This window comes from Carcharhinus amblyrhynchos, chromosome 6, assembly GCF_965287045.1.
Source record: "Carcharhinus amblyrhynchos chromosome 6, sCarAmb.v2.hapA, whole genome shotgun sequence".
Classification (NCBI taxonomy): domain Eukaryota; kingdom Metazoa; phylum Chordata; class Chondrichthyes; order Carcharhiniformes; family Carcharhinidae; genus Carcharhinus; species Carcharhinus amblyrhynchos.
Window position 1 is genome coordinate 124,055,846 of NC_137329.1, and position 16,343 is coordinate 124,072,188.

A 16,343-nucleotide genomic window follows, 5' to 3' on the forward strand; every position below is an offset into this window, starting at 1 on the left:
AAAGCTGCCAAATCTTGGATCGACCGCCTGTCACACAGAAGTCAGTGATGAGCAAGATTGGACGATCGGTATAAGGGGCGGTGGATTGGAGGGAGGGAGACACAGACTGGAACCCTGACTCCAGGCGAAAAGCTATCCACTCCCCAGGGGAACATGCCAACCCAGAACAGCACAAAATTCAAGCTGGGTTTTGTTCCAGAAACACAAAAACGGAACGAGAAAATTCTGAAATTAAAACAAATGGGGGGAGGGGGCAGTGGGGGGGAGCAGAGAGATGGGGAAATCCCAGAGTTGAGAAACCAATAGGTTAACGTTTTGGGGTGGACAATGTCGGAGACAAGCCACAACAATCTCTTTACGCAAAAGAACCACACTTACAAACCCATCACCGTTACCCTACCCCAGGGTAACTGCTTTGTTATTGCTATTTTACGCGCGATAAAGTCAACATCTTCACTCAGCATTTTGCAGCCAGGTTTCTCAAGGGAGCAGGCGAGGCCCCAGACGGACTCTTCTTACTTGACTGGGACTGTTTCACCGTTAGCGACTCGCCTTTTGCCTTGGGAGTGGATTTGACCGCGGGGGGCTGTACCCGTGGAGACTGCGGGGTGGTCGCCTCGGCTTGTGGCAGTTTGACCACGGCTAACGGGGTCCTGGGCGCAGACGTGGGGCCCCGAGGTGGCTTCTTACTGCCCGACGAAGGGGTCTTGGCGGACGCCTTCGGGACCTTCTCAGCACGGGGCGAGTCCTTGGCCGCGGCAGGCGCGCTCTTCGGAGCGGAGATCAGCTGGCGGGACACCGGCGTGGAGCTCGGGTGGGGGGTATGGAGACCTCTGACCGGTGTGAGGGGTCTCTTGGGGGCGGATGGGGATGTCAGATTTGAGGGCTGCAGGCGTTTCCCTGGAGACTGCGTCGAGCCAGACACCGGTGGGGTAGCAGAAAAGGAAATGGCCTCGGATGGGCACCGAGTCAACGAGGACGTGGTGTCCACATTCGGCGGGCATCTTCCTGGAGGCCGCTGAAGGAGTCCACACGGAGACTTTGAAGGCGTTGGGTGCTGCCTGGGAGAAGGTTGTCCCTGCCCAGTCCTGAGCTGTGCCACGCGTTTAGGGAGGCAGGATTGCTTTGCTGGAGACGGTGGATGTTTGGAGGTTGGCTGCCATCTTGGGGCAGGACACTTTGGTGCCCTGGAAGGAGAACTTGGTGCCACCCGAGGTAAATGCCTCCCCTCAGCGGTTGCTGGGCGAGACTCGGGTTTCAGTGGCTGCCCAGGAGAGGAGGGACACTTGCAGTGGACATGGGTCGCCCTGGGCGCAGACCACGCTGGCGAGCGGGGAGATCCATGGCATGTTGCCAGCGGTTGGACCGTCTTGATAGAGGATGGTAGGTTCACAGTCAGAGACTTGGGGGTTTTTGCCGGGAAGTTAGAGGCCTCGTTGCAATCCTGAGACACTCCCTTCTCAAAAGCCATAATCTTCTCCTCCAACATGGTGAAGTGCAGCACTCGACAAGGGTCATGTTTCAGGAGGAAGCCCTGGAGCGTGTCCCAACCGCCTCCCACACGCACCATCACGTGTTTACCATGCAACATCTGCAAGTAAATATTGGCAAGGACAAAGTTAATACTCGGCAATGGTAATTTCTGTTCATCCTTCCAAATATAATCTATATTTAAAGAATATTTCCAAATTAGCCATCTAAGTTGGCAATGGGAACTCCATTTCAGAAGAGATGTCAAAAGACTGCAGTGCATTCTTGCATTGAACACCTCGAGAGTGCGTTACCGGGTACCAGTGGAGGCCTGAAAAAAAAAGGGGAGGTTCTCAAAACCAAAAATCTTAGCAAATTGAGAAGGGATTCACGCTGTGCAAAGCCTCAGAGAGGTGGAACAATGAGGGACTGTTTTCATTTACTGGCGAGTTGGTAACGAGGGGGTAGTTCCATACAGGGAACAAAGAGGAACTCAGGCTGGTTTCAAACACAAGACGGCAATTCGAACGTGGAATGTTTTAGAGGTCACTGAGGCAGAGGCTGCAACATCAGCCCGAGGGGAATCACTGAAGCATTTCAAGCAGGAAGAATATAAAAGGGGATGTGGGAAATTGGGATAGGTAAGGAACGCGCTATCACAGGAACAATGGGACACTCAATCTCTTTCGCATCCTCTCATGAGTACCAGGCGGAAGTATAACTCAGGCCCCAAAACACAAGATTTAAATTCAGTTGTTGACTTTGGGATAAGTCCGCTTGCTTTGTAGAATAAAGGGAATGGGTTACAGTGGTGGAACCAAGGATAAGATGCCTGTTCAAGATATGCATCAGAAGAGGCCATTCAGCCCATCAAACCTGTTCTGTTAGATCATGGCTGATCTGTAATCACCTCCTCCCTCCTCCAACACACACTATCAGCAGCCTATAGAGTGTGTTCCGCATTCTCATTGCCGTGGGAAACACAATTCCAGATCTGAGCATCTCATGTTAATCTTAAGATTATACCCCAGTTAGCCTTGATCTAAACTGATGGTGGAAGAGCTTTTGATGGGCTGAATGGCCTTCCTCTGTTCTGATCTCATTAGCCCACATTCACCCTCTCGAATGCTAGTGGCGTAATGTGTACGTTCCAAGCATCCCATTCCTCTTAGGTGCCTCCGAGCAGGACTGTCCTCTGCTGTTGCCAGGCTGCCAAGTGGACAGTTGGAAAACGGGCATAAAAAAGCAGTTGTGGACAAAATCAAATATGCAGGAAACGTGACTGGGACGTTGGTTCTTTAATTAAAGATTGCACACAGCCGGTGTCCGAGGAGATCAGGGCATGGATATTCCATCATTCCAGCTACCAGCAACACACAGGGGAAACTGACATTCATTAAATCCATGCAAATTGAATTTACTCATTGGAACTAATCTGTGCCACACAGGTGCCAGGCAATGACCATTTCCAACAAGAACAGTGGTTAGCACTGCTGCTTCACAGCTCCAAGGATCTGGGTTCGATTCCCGGCTCGGCTCACTGTGTGTGGAGTTTGCACATTCTCCTCGTGCTGCGTGGGTTTCTTCCGAGTGCTCCGGTTTCCTCCCACAGTCCAAAGATGTGCGGGTTGGGTTGGCCGTGCTAAAATTGCCCCTTAGTGTCAGAGGGATTAGCTGGGGTAAATAAGAGTAATGGGAGTAGGGCTTGGGTGGGATTGTAGTCGGTACAGACTCAAATGGGCCAAATGGTCTCCTTCTGTACTGTAGGGATTCTATGACTCTAAATAGGGTAGGCCTAGTGGTATTATTGCTAGACAATCAATCCAGAAACTCAGCTAATGTTCTGGGGACCTGGGTTCAAATCCCATCACGGCAAATGGTGGAATTTGAATTCAATAAAAATATCTGGAATTAAGAATCTACCAATGACCATGAAACCATTGTCGATTGTCAGAAAAAACCCATCTGGTTCACTAATGACCTTTAAGGAAGGAAATCTGCCGTCCTTACCTGGTCTGGCCTACATGTGACTCTAGAGCCACAGCAAATACTCTCAACTGCCCCTGGGCAACAAGGGATGAACACAGTCTGAGGCCAGAACTCCCCATTCACCCGACGAAGGGACAAACCCCGAAAGCTTGTGCGTTTACTATCAAATAAATTGGTTGGACTTAAACCTGGTGTTGTCAGACTTTTTACTGTGTTTACCCCAGTCCAATGCTGGCATATCCACATCATGACAACTAGGGATGGGTAATAAATGCTGGCCCAGCCAGCGACAACCGTGTCCCATGAATAAAGGACAAAAATGAATAAAAATATTGCACAACTAATATTTAACCTGCTTGGAGGTATCCTGAAAGATCGGTTAGATGCTTTATAAATGAGAAGTCTTTCAACCTTTCAAGTGGCATCCAGTGTCCCCATCATCACCCCAACATATCAAAGGCTAATGTCTCAAATTGTGTGAATACATCACCCTACATTTCACCACGATCGCCAGTATTAAATTCACATTTATTTTGGTTCAATAGTTCCATATTTCCTCAGAACCGCAAGAAGCCACAAAAGGTCACGAAAGAAGCCCAATCCATCACGCAAACCAGCCTCCCATCCATTGACACTTCCCTCAGCAAAGCAGCCAGTATAATCAAGGATCCCACACACCCCGGACATTCTCTCTTCCACCTTCTCCCATCGGGAAAAAGATACAAAAGTCGGAGGTCACGTACCAACCGACTCGAGAACAGTTTCTTCCCTGCTGCTGTCAGACTTTTGAATGGACCTACCTGACATTAAGCTGATCTTTCTCTACACCCTCGCTATGACTGTAACACTACATTCTGCAATCTCTCCTTTCCTTCTCTATGAATGGTATGCTTTGTCTGTACAGTGCGCAAGAAACAATACTTTTCACTATGTTAATACAGGTGACAATAATAAAATCAAATCAAATCAGGATCAAAACCTCACCCTGATGAAAAGAATCTTCTCCCCAAGTCGATAACGGCCTTCCGATAAAAACTCAATGGAGAATCGGTGTGAACATTTACAAGGAGGGTCGTCAGCAATCGTCTTCACCTGGGGAAAAAAATAATTAGTTCAAGAGTTGTGAACAAAACATTAATTACAATCTGCTGAGGTAATAGACATGACAGGGAGGCCGAGAGTTTGCATCATAGGAATTATCATAGAATCAAAGAACCCTATAGTGCAGAAAGAGGCCATTCGGCCCATCGAGTCTGCACCGAACACAACCCCATCCAGGCCCTACCCCCATATCCCTACATATTATACCCACTAATCCCTCTAACCTACACATCCCTGGACACTAAGGGGCAATTTCTTAGCACGGCCAATCAACCTAACCCGCACATCTTTGGATTATGGGAGGAAACCAGAGCGCCCAGAGGAAACCCACACAGACATGAGGAGAATGTGCAAACTCCACACAGACAGTGACCCGAGCCGGGAATCGAACCCAGGACCCTGGAGCTGTGAAGCAGCAGTGCTAACCCACTATGCTACCGTGCCGCCCCTAAGTGTCAGGACTAGACAGGGTAGATGCAGGGGTGGTGGGGGGGGGGGGGGGGGGGGGGCGGGGGGTGGCGGGAATGTTCTTATGGTGTAGGTGCCCACAATCAGAGGTCACTGTCTGAGAATTCAGGGTAGACCATTTAGGACGGAGACGAGGAGACATTTCTTCAACCGGTGAGCCTGTGGAATTCATTCCCACGGGAAGTAGTTGATGCCAAAACATTGAATGTATTCGAGAGGCGGCTGGATATCACACTTGGGGTGAACAGGATCAAAGGTCATGGGGAGAAAGCAGGATTAGGCTATTGAGTTGGATGATCAGCCATGATCGCGATGAATGGCGGAGCAGGTTCGAAGGGCCGAATGGCCTCTTTCTGCTCCTATCTTCCATGTTTCTATGTCACTGGGGCTAGGGTTAACGATCTGGAAATGTGAGTTCAGTCATGTGCTCGAGATACTAAAGTTTATTTATTGATGTCACAAGTAGGCTTACATCAACACTGCAATGAAGTTACTGTGAAAATCCCCACACTTTGTACCCGAACAGGCGCCCAAGTGTGGGGATTTTCACAGTAACTTCATTGCAGTGTTAACATAAGCCTACTTGCGACACTAATAAATAAATAAAGCAGCAAACAATTGTGGCGCGCAGATTTCAGACACATTTAATATTCGGATTTCACTGAAAATAAACAGCAGGTAGAGATTGAGACCGACTTACAGCTTGGTGCAGTTCTTTATTGTGTGAACGTGGTTTTGTGCTTTCTACAGGAACCAGTTGTTCAGAGGTGGTTAATAGAGTCTCCTCCAGTTCAATCTCCTTCTCCAGTTTTATCAATACTGGAGGCTCCACACCATACCTGTAAATGTAAAGACAATATAAAGCAGCTCTCCTGAATACTAAACATCAGCTGAAGGATTGTAATCACTCCGTAAAATGGCTGAAAGCTTTTTTTATTCATTCGTGGGACATGGGCATCGCTGGTTGGGTCAGCACTTACTACCCATCCCTAGTTGCCCTTGGAGGGCAGTTGAGAGTTAACCACATTGCTGTGGCTCTGGAGTCACATATAGTCCAGACCAGGTAAGGACAGCAGATTTATTTCCCTACAGGACATTAGTGAACCAGATGGGGTTTTTCTGACAATCGGCAATGGTTTCATGGTCATCAGTAGATTCTTAGTTCCAGGTATTTTTTACTGAATTCAAATTCCACCATTTGCCGTGGTGGGATTCGAACCCGGGTCCCCAGAACATTAGCCGAGTTTCTGGATTAATTGTCTAGCAATAATACCACTAGGCCATTGCCTCTGTCAGAAAAAAGATGGGGGGGAAAGGTTTTTAAAGGTGAAGGTGGATAGATTCTTGGAAGACAAGGAGGTGATAGGTTATCGTGGATTTGAGGTTAGTCTCAGATCAGTTACGATCTTATTAGATGCTGAAATACGCTGAATGGCTCAATGCCTGCTCCTGGTTTGCATGAAGCAAGCTGGAATGGCATGTTGGCACTGCAGCCTCACAGTGCCAGGGACCTGGGTTCGATTCCCAGTCACTATTTGCGCTGAGTCCGCATGTTCTCCCCGTGTCTGCATGGGTTTCCTCCGGGGGCTCCAGTTTCCTCCCACAGACACGCTGTTTAGGCACATTGGCCATGCTAAATTTTCCCTCAGCGTACCTGAACAGGTTCCGGAGTAGGGGAATTTCACAGTAACTTCATTGCAGTGTTAATGTAACCCTACTTGTGACACTAATAAATAAACTTTAAAAAAAAACTTTCAAATACAGGAACTTTTTGGAAGCTGAAAGCATCTGTAGACCATTTGATAAAAAGACAGTAATTCTGCAGAGTGCGCAGTGAGTGATAAGTAAAAGAGGAATATTGCTCTCCATGTTTTAAAGATTTATAGATTGCCTACAAAAAGTGTTTAGTTAGCAGTGCTTTTAGTCAGTTGTTATAGTAAAAGTTTTAAAACTTGAAATTTTGATGCATCATTCTTTGAGTTATCAACTTCTAAAAATGAATTTGAACAGGTTATCAGTTTCTACAGAGATCGCAACAGGAAGTAAGATATGACCGAAAAGCGGAAGATGTTCGTCCTACTCCCTATGTTCCAAAGATATCTGTGATAATAAATAAATAGAGTAGATTACACTTACCGAGACACGATACGACCAATTTCAAGCAGACACAGACACACCTGCCGGGGCTGTTTATGCAAAACTGGCAGAGAAAAGAGAAAGCAGAAATGGATATCCATAAAATCACAGAATCCCTATAGCGAAGAAGGAGGCCATTCTGCCCATTGGGTCTGCGCCAACCACAATCCCACCCAGGCCCTATCCCTGTAACCCCACATATTTACCCTGCTAATTCCCTGGGACTAGGGTCTATTTAGCATGGCCAATCAACCTAACCCGCGTATCTTTGGATTGAGGGAAGAAACCAGAGCACCTGGAGGAAACCCACGTAGACACAGGGAGAAGGCGCAGACGGTGAGCCGAGCCGGGAATTGAACCCGGGTCCCTGGTGCTGTAAGGCAACTGTGCTAACCACTGTGCCACTAAGTCTCCCATAACACGTCACCCAAAATATATCATTAAGTCTCGGGTTCACCTGATTGGGTGGCCGTGCAGCAAGGAGCAATGATACTAGCGCTTGCAGATCTTTGACAGGCCGCAGAGGAGATTTACCATCTACAAGATGCACTCCAAAAACTCGAGACTCATGTCCAGATTGTGCAGTTATGGCAAACTGGCATTGCCCTGAATTCAGAATCAAACTGGTGATTCGAGAGATTTTATTGAAAGACCAGGAGGTAAAGCTAAGATTAATCCACACATGGATTGTACTTTTGGCGAAATATCGTAGGAGTTGAGCAGAAAACTGATGAGAGAGAAACAAAAAGGGAAAAGAGGCACTGTTAAGAATATCATGGGTAAAATAGCAATTCCACTCTAACATTGCCGGGAGAGGCTGAGATTCAAAGGGGCAAGATTATTATCTTGATGCAAAATGAGGTGCCAACTGGGTGAAGCTAAGTTTGTTTGCATGCTGAACCTCAAAGGCTGTATGCTATAGGTGTCCTGTGGCCCCCAACCAAAGCATTGCCAGATCCAGTCAGGAACGGTGTGGACAATCTAACAACTAACAGTAAGGAGCAAAGGTCAAACACAGCCCCATCCTCAATGATGGAGGGGTTCACCACACAGTACAAAAAAAAGGCTGAAACATACCCAGCCAGAAAAGGTGGGGGTGTGGGGAAAGGAGAAAGAAGGGGTTGGGGAATGGGTGGAGGGGGTGGGAGAGGGGGAGAGGTGTTGAAGAAGCAGCAATGAGTCTGTTACATAGAATCCCTACAGTGCAAGAGGCCATTTGGCCCATTGAGCCTGCACTGACCACAATCCCACCCAGGCCCTATTCCCACAACCCCCCTTTATCTACCCTGCTAAGCTCTCTGACACTAAGGGGCAAGTTAGAACATAGAACATAGAACATTACAGCGCAGAACAGGCCCTTCGGCCCACGATGTTGCGCCGACCAGTTACAAAAACAATGACCCACTAGCCTATACCAATCCCTTTTCGTCCATAAACCTATCCAGAGATCTCTTAAACGCCCCCAAACTAGACGCATTTACAACTGCAGCAGGCAGGGCATTCCAATCCTTCACCACCCGCTGGGTAAAGAACCTACCCCTGACATCCGTCCTGTAGCTACCCCCCCTTAATTTAAAGCCATGCCCCCTCGTGCTAGCTTTCTCCATCCGAGGAAAAAGGCCATCACTATCCACCCTATCTAAACCTCTAATCATCTTATATGTTTCAATAAGATCCCCTCTTAGCCGCCTTCTTTCCAACGAAAACAACCCTAAATCCCTCAGTCTCTCCTCATAGGACCTCCCCACCATACCAGGCACCATCCTAGTAAACCTCCTCTGCACCCTCTCCAACGCCTCCACATCCTTCTTGTAATGCGGGGACCAGAACTGCACACAGTACTCCAAGTGCGGCCGCACTAGAGTAGTGTACAGTTGCAACATTACACTGCGACTCCTAAATTCAATCCCCCTACCAATAAACGCCAAGACACCGTACGCCTTCTTAACAACCTTATCTACTTGATTCCCAACTTTCAGGGATCTATGTACACACACACCTAGATCCCTCTGTTCATCCACACTATTCAAAGTCCTCCCGTTAGCCCTATACTCGACACATCTGTTGCTCCTACCAAAGTGAATTACCTCACACTTCTCCGCATTAAATTCCATCCGCCACCTCTCGGCCCAGCTCTGCAACCTATCTAAGTCTCCCTGCAGACTATGACACCCTTCCTCACAATCTACCACACCTCCAATTTTGGTGTCATCAGCAAATTTACTAATCCACCCAACTATACCCTCATCCAGATCATTAATAAAAATTACAAACAACAGTGGCCCCAAAACAGATCCCTGAGGCACACCACTCGTAACTGTACTCCATGATGAATATTTACCATCCACCACCACCCTCTGTCTCCTATCTGATAGCCAATTCCTGATCCAACATTAGCATGGCCAATCCACCTAACCAGCACATCTTTGTACTATGGAAGAAAACCGGAGCACTCGGAGAAAACCCACGCACACACAGGGAGAACATGCAAACTCCACACAGACAGTGACCTAAGCTGGGAATTGAACCCGGGTCCCTGGTGCTGTGAGGCAGCAGTGCCAACCACTGTGCCACCACACCACCTACATCTAACTATACCAAACACAAACTGAGTGTGCTGACAGGTGAGTGAATGCGTGCCCATTTCTAAAGTCTCACTCCAAGAGTGATTTCAGATTACGTATCTGCGCACAAACTGGTTCAGTTTAGCAACCAGCAAAGAGTAAAATAACCCAAGTTCACACATGGAAACTTTCTTTTGACGCAGTCAGTTCTTGTGATCCAGAATCCAGTGCCTGAGGGGAGATGGAATCAGACTCAATCTGAACTTTCAGAAGGGAATGAGATAACGACATAACGGGAAAAGCATTTCTAAGGCTAAGGGGCCATGCTAATCTTCTGTCGTTCCAATTTTAGTATAAGTGCTGGAAACAGCAGGAGAGTGAGATTCATTGATTTGTTAAAGGATTTGGGCAGGGGTATCCTTGAGGATTCTATCACACTGATTCTGACGGGGCAAGTTAGAAACTGCAACATTTAAAAGGATAAAAAAGAAATAATGTGGAGATGCCGGCGTTGGACTGGGGTGAGCACAGTAAGAAGTCTCACAACACCATGTTAAAGCTCAACAGGGTTATTTGGTAGCACGAGCTTTCAGAGCGCTGCTCCTTTTTCAGGAGAGTGCAGGAGCCATGCATCCACTCTGAAGAAGGAGCGGCGCTCCGAAAGCTCGTGCTACCAAATAAACCTGTTGGATTTTAAGCTCGTGTTGTGAGACTTCTTACTGTGTCATAAGAAAAGAAAATGAACTGGAAAAACTCAGCAAGTGTGACAGCGTTGTCGGGGAGAGAAACAGGATTAATGTTGAGAGTCCCCATGGGCATCACGGTGGCACAGTGGTTAGCACTGCTGCCTCATAGCGCCAGGGATCCGGGTTCGATTCCCGGTTTGGGTCACTGTCTGTGTGGAGTTTGCATGTTCTCCCCGTGTCTGCGTGGGTTTCCTCCGGTGCTCCGGTTGCTTCCCACAGTCCAAAGATGTGTACGTTAGGTGGATTGGCCATGCTAAATTGTCCCTTAGAGTCCAAAGATGCAAAGGATAGGGGGATTAGCCATGGTGAGTGTGCCGGGTTACAGGGATAGGGCGCCTGGGTAAGATACTCTATCAGAGAGCTGATGCAGGCTCAATGGGCCGAGTGGCCTCTTCTGCCTGTAGAATTATAGAATCCCTACAGATGTGAGGAGTTAAAAATGAAAATTTTATTTATTAATCACAAGTAAGGCTTATATTAACATTGCAATCAAGTTACAGAAAAATTCCCCAAGTCACTACAGCCTGGCACCTGTTTGGGTCAATGCACCTAACCAGCACGTCTTTCGGACTGTGGGAGGAAACCCACGCAGACACGGGGAGAACGCGCAGACTCCAGACAGACAGTCACCCGAGCCGGGAATCGAACCAGGGACCCTGGTGCCGGAGATAGCAGCGCTAACCACTGTGCCACCCCGGGGAGAGACCAGAATGTGATGGTTGGGAGGAGTAAAGAGGAAAAATGGTGCGTGTTCACGGTCTGAAATTGTTGAACTCAATGTTAATTCCGGAAGGCTGTAAAATGCAGATGAGGTGCTGTTTACCAAGGATGGAAATGACAGCAAGCTGGTGAACTGAAATAGCAAATGACAGGGAGGTCGGGGGTCACACTTGTGAACTGAATGAAGGTGCTACAGTCACCTAGTCTGCATTCCGTCACCCCAAATATAGAGGGGCAATAAATACTGGCCCACACTCCGAGTGTGAATACATTAAAATAAGTCACACCCCCGTCACCTCAGCGTATACTTTGGTTTTCAAAATTGCTCCCAACAAATTATGGAAATGACTAATTTGCCTATTATAGCTACAGTGAAATCTCTCTGCATAATCTCTCTCATGCAGGGAAGTATTTTTCACTATTTATTGTTTGCGAGATAATACCAGGAACTACAGACAAACCACCCCACCCCCACCCCCACATATCTGTACCTTCACAAGCTTGTTAAACAGTTGGGAATTCATACCAGCTCCAGAGAGCAACCAAAGAGAGAGAGGGAATGAAACGCTGGCCTTAACCAGACAAGGAACCAGATTACAAAGTGGAGCAAGTAATGTTTTCTGTTGTCAAAAAGCCTTTGGTTGGGCTGCATGCGGAGCTAGTACGCTCAGTCTGGGATACTGCGCCTCAGGGCCGATGGAATGGATGTGCAGCCTGGAACACCAGCATCAGAAACTAAAGAAAAATGCCACAGTTGCTGTAAGTCTGAAGTGAACACAGAAAACGCTGGATAAACTCAGCAGGTCTGGCAGCGTTCGTGGAGTGAGAAACAGAGTTAACAATCTGAGTCTGTGTGACTCTTTCGACAGAACACCAAGCCCGGAGCCTCCGAGCCTCTTGCTTTCGAGACAAATTATTTTTTTTCGAAAGTTGCATCCTTAGTCCGGGCGGCACAGTGGGTTATCACTGCTGTCTCACAGCGCCAGGGACCCGGGTTCAATTCCCAGCTTGGGTCACTGCCCGTGTGGAGTCTGCATGTTCTCCCCGTGTCTGCGTGGGTTTCCTCTGGATGCTTCGATTTCCTCCCCCCAGCCTGAAAGATGTGCCGGTTAGGGTGCGTCGGCCGTGCTAAAATTCTCCCTCGGTGTACCCGAACAGGCGCCAGAGTGTGGCGAATAGGGTACTTTCACAGTAACTTCATTGCAGTGTTAACGTAAGCCTACTTGTGAAACTAATAAACTTTAAACCTTTTGTGGTTGACCCTTACACTCTGGGAACAGGCCTCTGTCTAGCCACCCTGTCTATGCCTCTCAGTTTTGCAGACTTCGATTAGGTCGCCCCCCCCTCAGCCTCCATTTTTCCAGGGAAAACAATCCGAATTTAGAACATAGAACATAGAACACTACAGCACAAACAGGCCCTTCGGCCCACGAGTTGCGCCGATCACATCAACACCTACCAACCTACAGACCTATCTATAACCCTCAATCTCATTAAACCCCATATACTCATCCAGAAGTCTTTTAAAAGACCCCAGCGAGTTTGCCTCCACCACCACTGACGGCAGTCGATTCCATTCACTCACCACCCTCTGAGTGAAAAACTTACCCCTAACATCACTTCTGTACTTTCCTCCCCACACCTTCAATCTGCGTCCTCTCGTAGCGACCATTTCAACCCGGGGAAATAGCCTCTGAGAATCCACCCTATCTATTCCTCTCAACATTTTGTAAACTTCTATCAGGTCACCTCTCAACCTTCGTCTCTCCAGGGAAAAGAGTCCCAGCTCCCTCAACCTAACTTCATAAGGCATGCCTCCCAGTCCAGGCAACACCCTTGTAAATCTCCTCTGTACCCTCTCAATAGCTTCTACATCTTTCCTATAGTGAGGCGACCAGAACTGCGCACAATACTCCAAATGAGGCCTGACAACCTCTCCTCATACCTAAAAAGGGGGGAGTTTAATAGGAATCTTCAACACTGATCGGTTCAGGGATTTGGGGTTAGGGAACAGATTTCAGGGGCTGGATGGTTTAATGTTCCTTTTTCTTTCTCCCACCCCACAAACGCAGGAGCATGGCAGCTACTCTCAAACACATCAAACGCACGTTTTTATTAATTTATTTTTGACAATCGCCCACTGGTCAGAATTTCAGTGGTGTTCTTTGTTCTGCGTTCCAGGCAGTGCAGAAAGTTGCTCTGAATAGAGGGGACACATTGCTCCATTGATAAAGGCTCTGGTACAAAGGCCAACCTTCCACTTTCTCAAAAGGACAGTCTCACTTTGCCCTTTCAAAGCGTAACCCCCCTGACCTCACCCCCCCCCCACAACTGTTCGAGATCGACGGAGATCCGCCCCCACAAAATCGACAAACATTGCGGCATTGTAGTACTCAGAAATCCATCACTGCCACCCCCGGCGTCCAGGGCCTTTCAATCAGATCACAGAACAGAGGACTGACCTGGGAAAGAATTTTATCTGAAATTGCGGGTCACGGAGTAAACTGCTGGTGAATGGAATTATTCAGCGAAACCCCCTGATCTGATGGGTAACTAGGAACCAATCAACAGCGCGGTGCACAAGAGCTCTCTCCCCGCACAAAGGATAAAGCGGCAAGTTGCATTTACATAGCACCTTTAAAGTCAAGCAACACCCCAAGGCATTTCCCAGGGGTGCCATCAGACGAAAAACAGATATCAGGAGATGTCTTTTCTCAAAATTCATTCATGGAATGTGGGCATCACCAACAATATCTGTATTGCCCCCGAACCGACTGTCTCACTCGGCCATTTTAGGGCGAGTCCAATGTTGCTGTGGGTCTGGAGTCACGTGTAGGCCAGACCAGGAAAACCAGGCAGATTTCCAGACCGATTCCTGGGACGGCAGGAATGGCTTTTGAGGAGAGGTTGAGTCGGTTAGGATTATATTGGCTGGAGCTCAGAATATTGGGGGGGCGGGGGATCTCAGAAACCTATAAAATTCTGACGGGATTAGACATGGTAGATACAGGAAGGATGTTCCCGATGGTGGTGGGGGAGTCCGGGGAGGGGGTCACAGTTTGATGATTCAGGGTAGACCCTTTAGGAGGAGGAATTTCTTCACTCAGAGAGCGGTGAGTCTGTGGAATTCACTATCACAGGAAGTAGTTGAGGCCATAACATTGAATGTATTCAAGAAGTAGATATAGATCTTGGCGTGAAGAGAATTAAAGGATATGGGGAGGGAAGGAGGGATCAGGATATTGAATTTGAGGATGAGCCATGATAAAATGAATGGTGGAGCAGGTTCGAAGGGCTGAATGGCCTACCCCTGCTTCTAGTTTCTATATTTTTCCTTCCCTAGAAAGGCAATAGTGAATGAGTTTTTTTTAAACAACAACTAATGATGGTTTTACGGTCACCAAGACAGAGACTAGGTTTTCAATCCCAGATTTTATTAATTGAATTTGAATTCCACCAGCTGCTGTGGTGGGATTTGAACCCCGTGTCCTCAGAACATTAGCCTGAGTGACGTTACCACTGCACCACAGCCACCGCCTCTCCAAAGCCTGGAGGGATGGGGCCAAAAGTTCAGCCATTTAACATACTCCCGCCTCTCCCCAGGTGACCGCCATTGGTTTGTCTGAGCAGCTTTCCCTCAAAGCAACCTGCGGTGCAGATCTCTGTTGACAATTCCACACAGCAAGATCCCACAATGAGATCACTGAATCTGTTTCAATGGAGCGAGCTGAGGATTAGAGGGGCCAGGGGAAGGCCATTCAGCCCCTTGAGCTTATTTTGCCGGTCAGGTTATGGTTGACCCGTATCTCAATTCCACCGATCAGCCGCACACCTTCCCTAACCCTCAACCCCCTCACTGAACAAATGTACAGCAATAGTAACTTTGAAAGAGCCCCCACCCCCCACAGTCCTAACAGCTTTATGGGTGTGGGGTGGAAGGGAAGACTCCAGTTTTCCGCTGTGTGAAGTGCATCCTGACACCATTCCCGAGAAAGAATATAAAACTTTCCAATAATTTGGATGCATTTAGGAGGGAACTAGGTAAATACACGAGAGAGTAGGACCAGAAGGATATGTAGATATAGTTGAATATGTTGGATAGAGAGAAGATTTTTCTCAAAGTAGAAGGAGATGCAAGTTTGAGGTGTGAGGGGCAAGGCTTAAAGGAGATGTACGAGGCAAGTTTTTTTTTAAAACAGAAGGTGGTGAGTGCCTGGAACTCACTGCCGGGGGAGGTAGTGGAAGCGGATACGATAGTGACATTTAAAGGGCATCTTGAATGGGAATAGAGGGATATGGTCCCCAGAAGGGTAGGGGGTTTTAGTTCAGTCGGGCAGCATGGTCAGTGCAGGCTTGGAGGGCCGAAGGGCCTGTTCCTGTGCTGTAATTCTCTTTATTCTGGATAGGGCGAGGGGTTGGGACAGGAGGTTGGGCTGAATGGCCTGTGTTAATACTCTGTGCTGTAACTGTAAACCAGCCTAGGTGGTGGCCATTTGGCCCATTGTTCCTGTGGGGCCTCTTTGAAAGACCAATCAGTCCCACTCCTCCCTGCTCTTCCCCACAGTCCCACAAATACTCGGCCGAATCCCTTACAAAGCTGTCCCAGGTTTGAATCGAGTGACTCTCAGTTAAAGACCGGATGGCATTTCCAAAACTCCAGGAACAGGGATCGAACTGGAACTTTAATTAAAATGTCAAGGTCCAGATCACGTAACTGGAGCCTTGGATAGATTTACAAACAAGGTGTGGTCACCACGGCTGAACGCAGGGAAGGCTGATAACCTACCTAAACCCTCGGACTCAAACAGGTAAGTCTCGTCAACGCCCACAGCTCTGCACCACGACAGGAAGTTGGCAGTATTGTCCCGTGCGAAGAACGACCCAGCTGGAGCATCAGATTTACATGGAACTTTCCTCATTGTAAAATGCTGGAAAAAAAAAGTAGCACACTCAAAATTAACACAAAAATACACCAGATTACACTTCAGAGACCCGGACTGTATACCAAAGGCTAAACATTCACTTCCTCCACCACCACCATGCAAAGTGGCCACAGTGTGTACCATCTACACAACGCTCTGCCCTATCTCACCATGATTCCATCAATGGCACCTTCCAAACCCATGACTGTTCCCATCTAGAGCAGCAG

At 47.9% G+C, this 16,343-nt stretch overlaps 1 protein-coding gene across 2 annotated transcripts in view; it reads right to left on the reverse strand.

Annotated features, from left to right (window-relative positions):
* Nucleotides 1–366: 366 nt before the first annotated feature.
* gas2l3 (growth arrest-specific 2 like 3) overlaps nucleotides 367–16,343 on the reverse strand; it is a 41,091-nt gene continuing 25,114 nt past the window's right edge. For both annotated transcript variants that reach the window (XM_080191778.1, XM_080191777.1), the window contains exons 5-9: nucleotides 15,981–16,122; nucleotides 7,165–7,228; nucleotides 5,729–5,867; nucleotides 4,444–4,551; nucleotides 367–1,591 (exon numbers count right to left, since the gene is read on the reverse strand). In XM_080191778.1, the coding sequence (XP_080047904.1) occupies nucleotides 458–1,591; nucleotides 4,444–4,551; nucleotides 5,729–5,867; nucleotides 7,165–7,228; nucleotides 15,981–16,122 (1,587 nt within the window). In that variant the 3' untranslated portion in view covers nucleotides 367–457. The remainder of the gene's footprint in view (nucleotides 1,592–4,443; nucleotides 4,552–5,728; nucleotides 5,868–7,164; nucleotides 7,229–15,980; nucleotides 16,123–16,343) is intronic.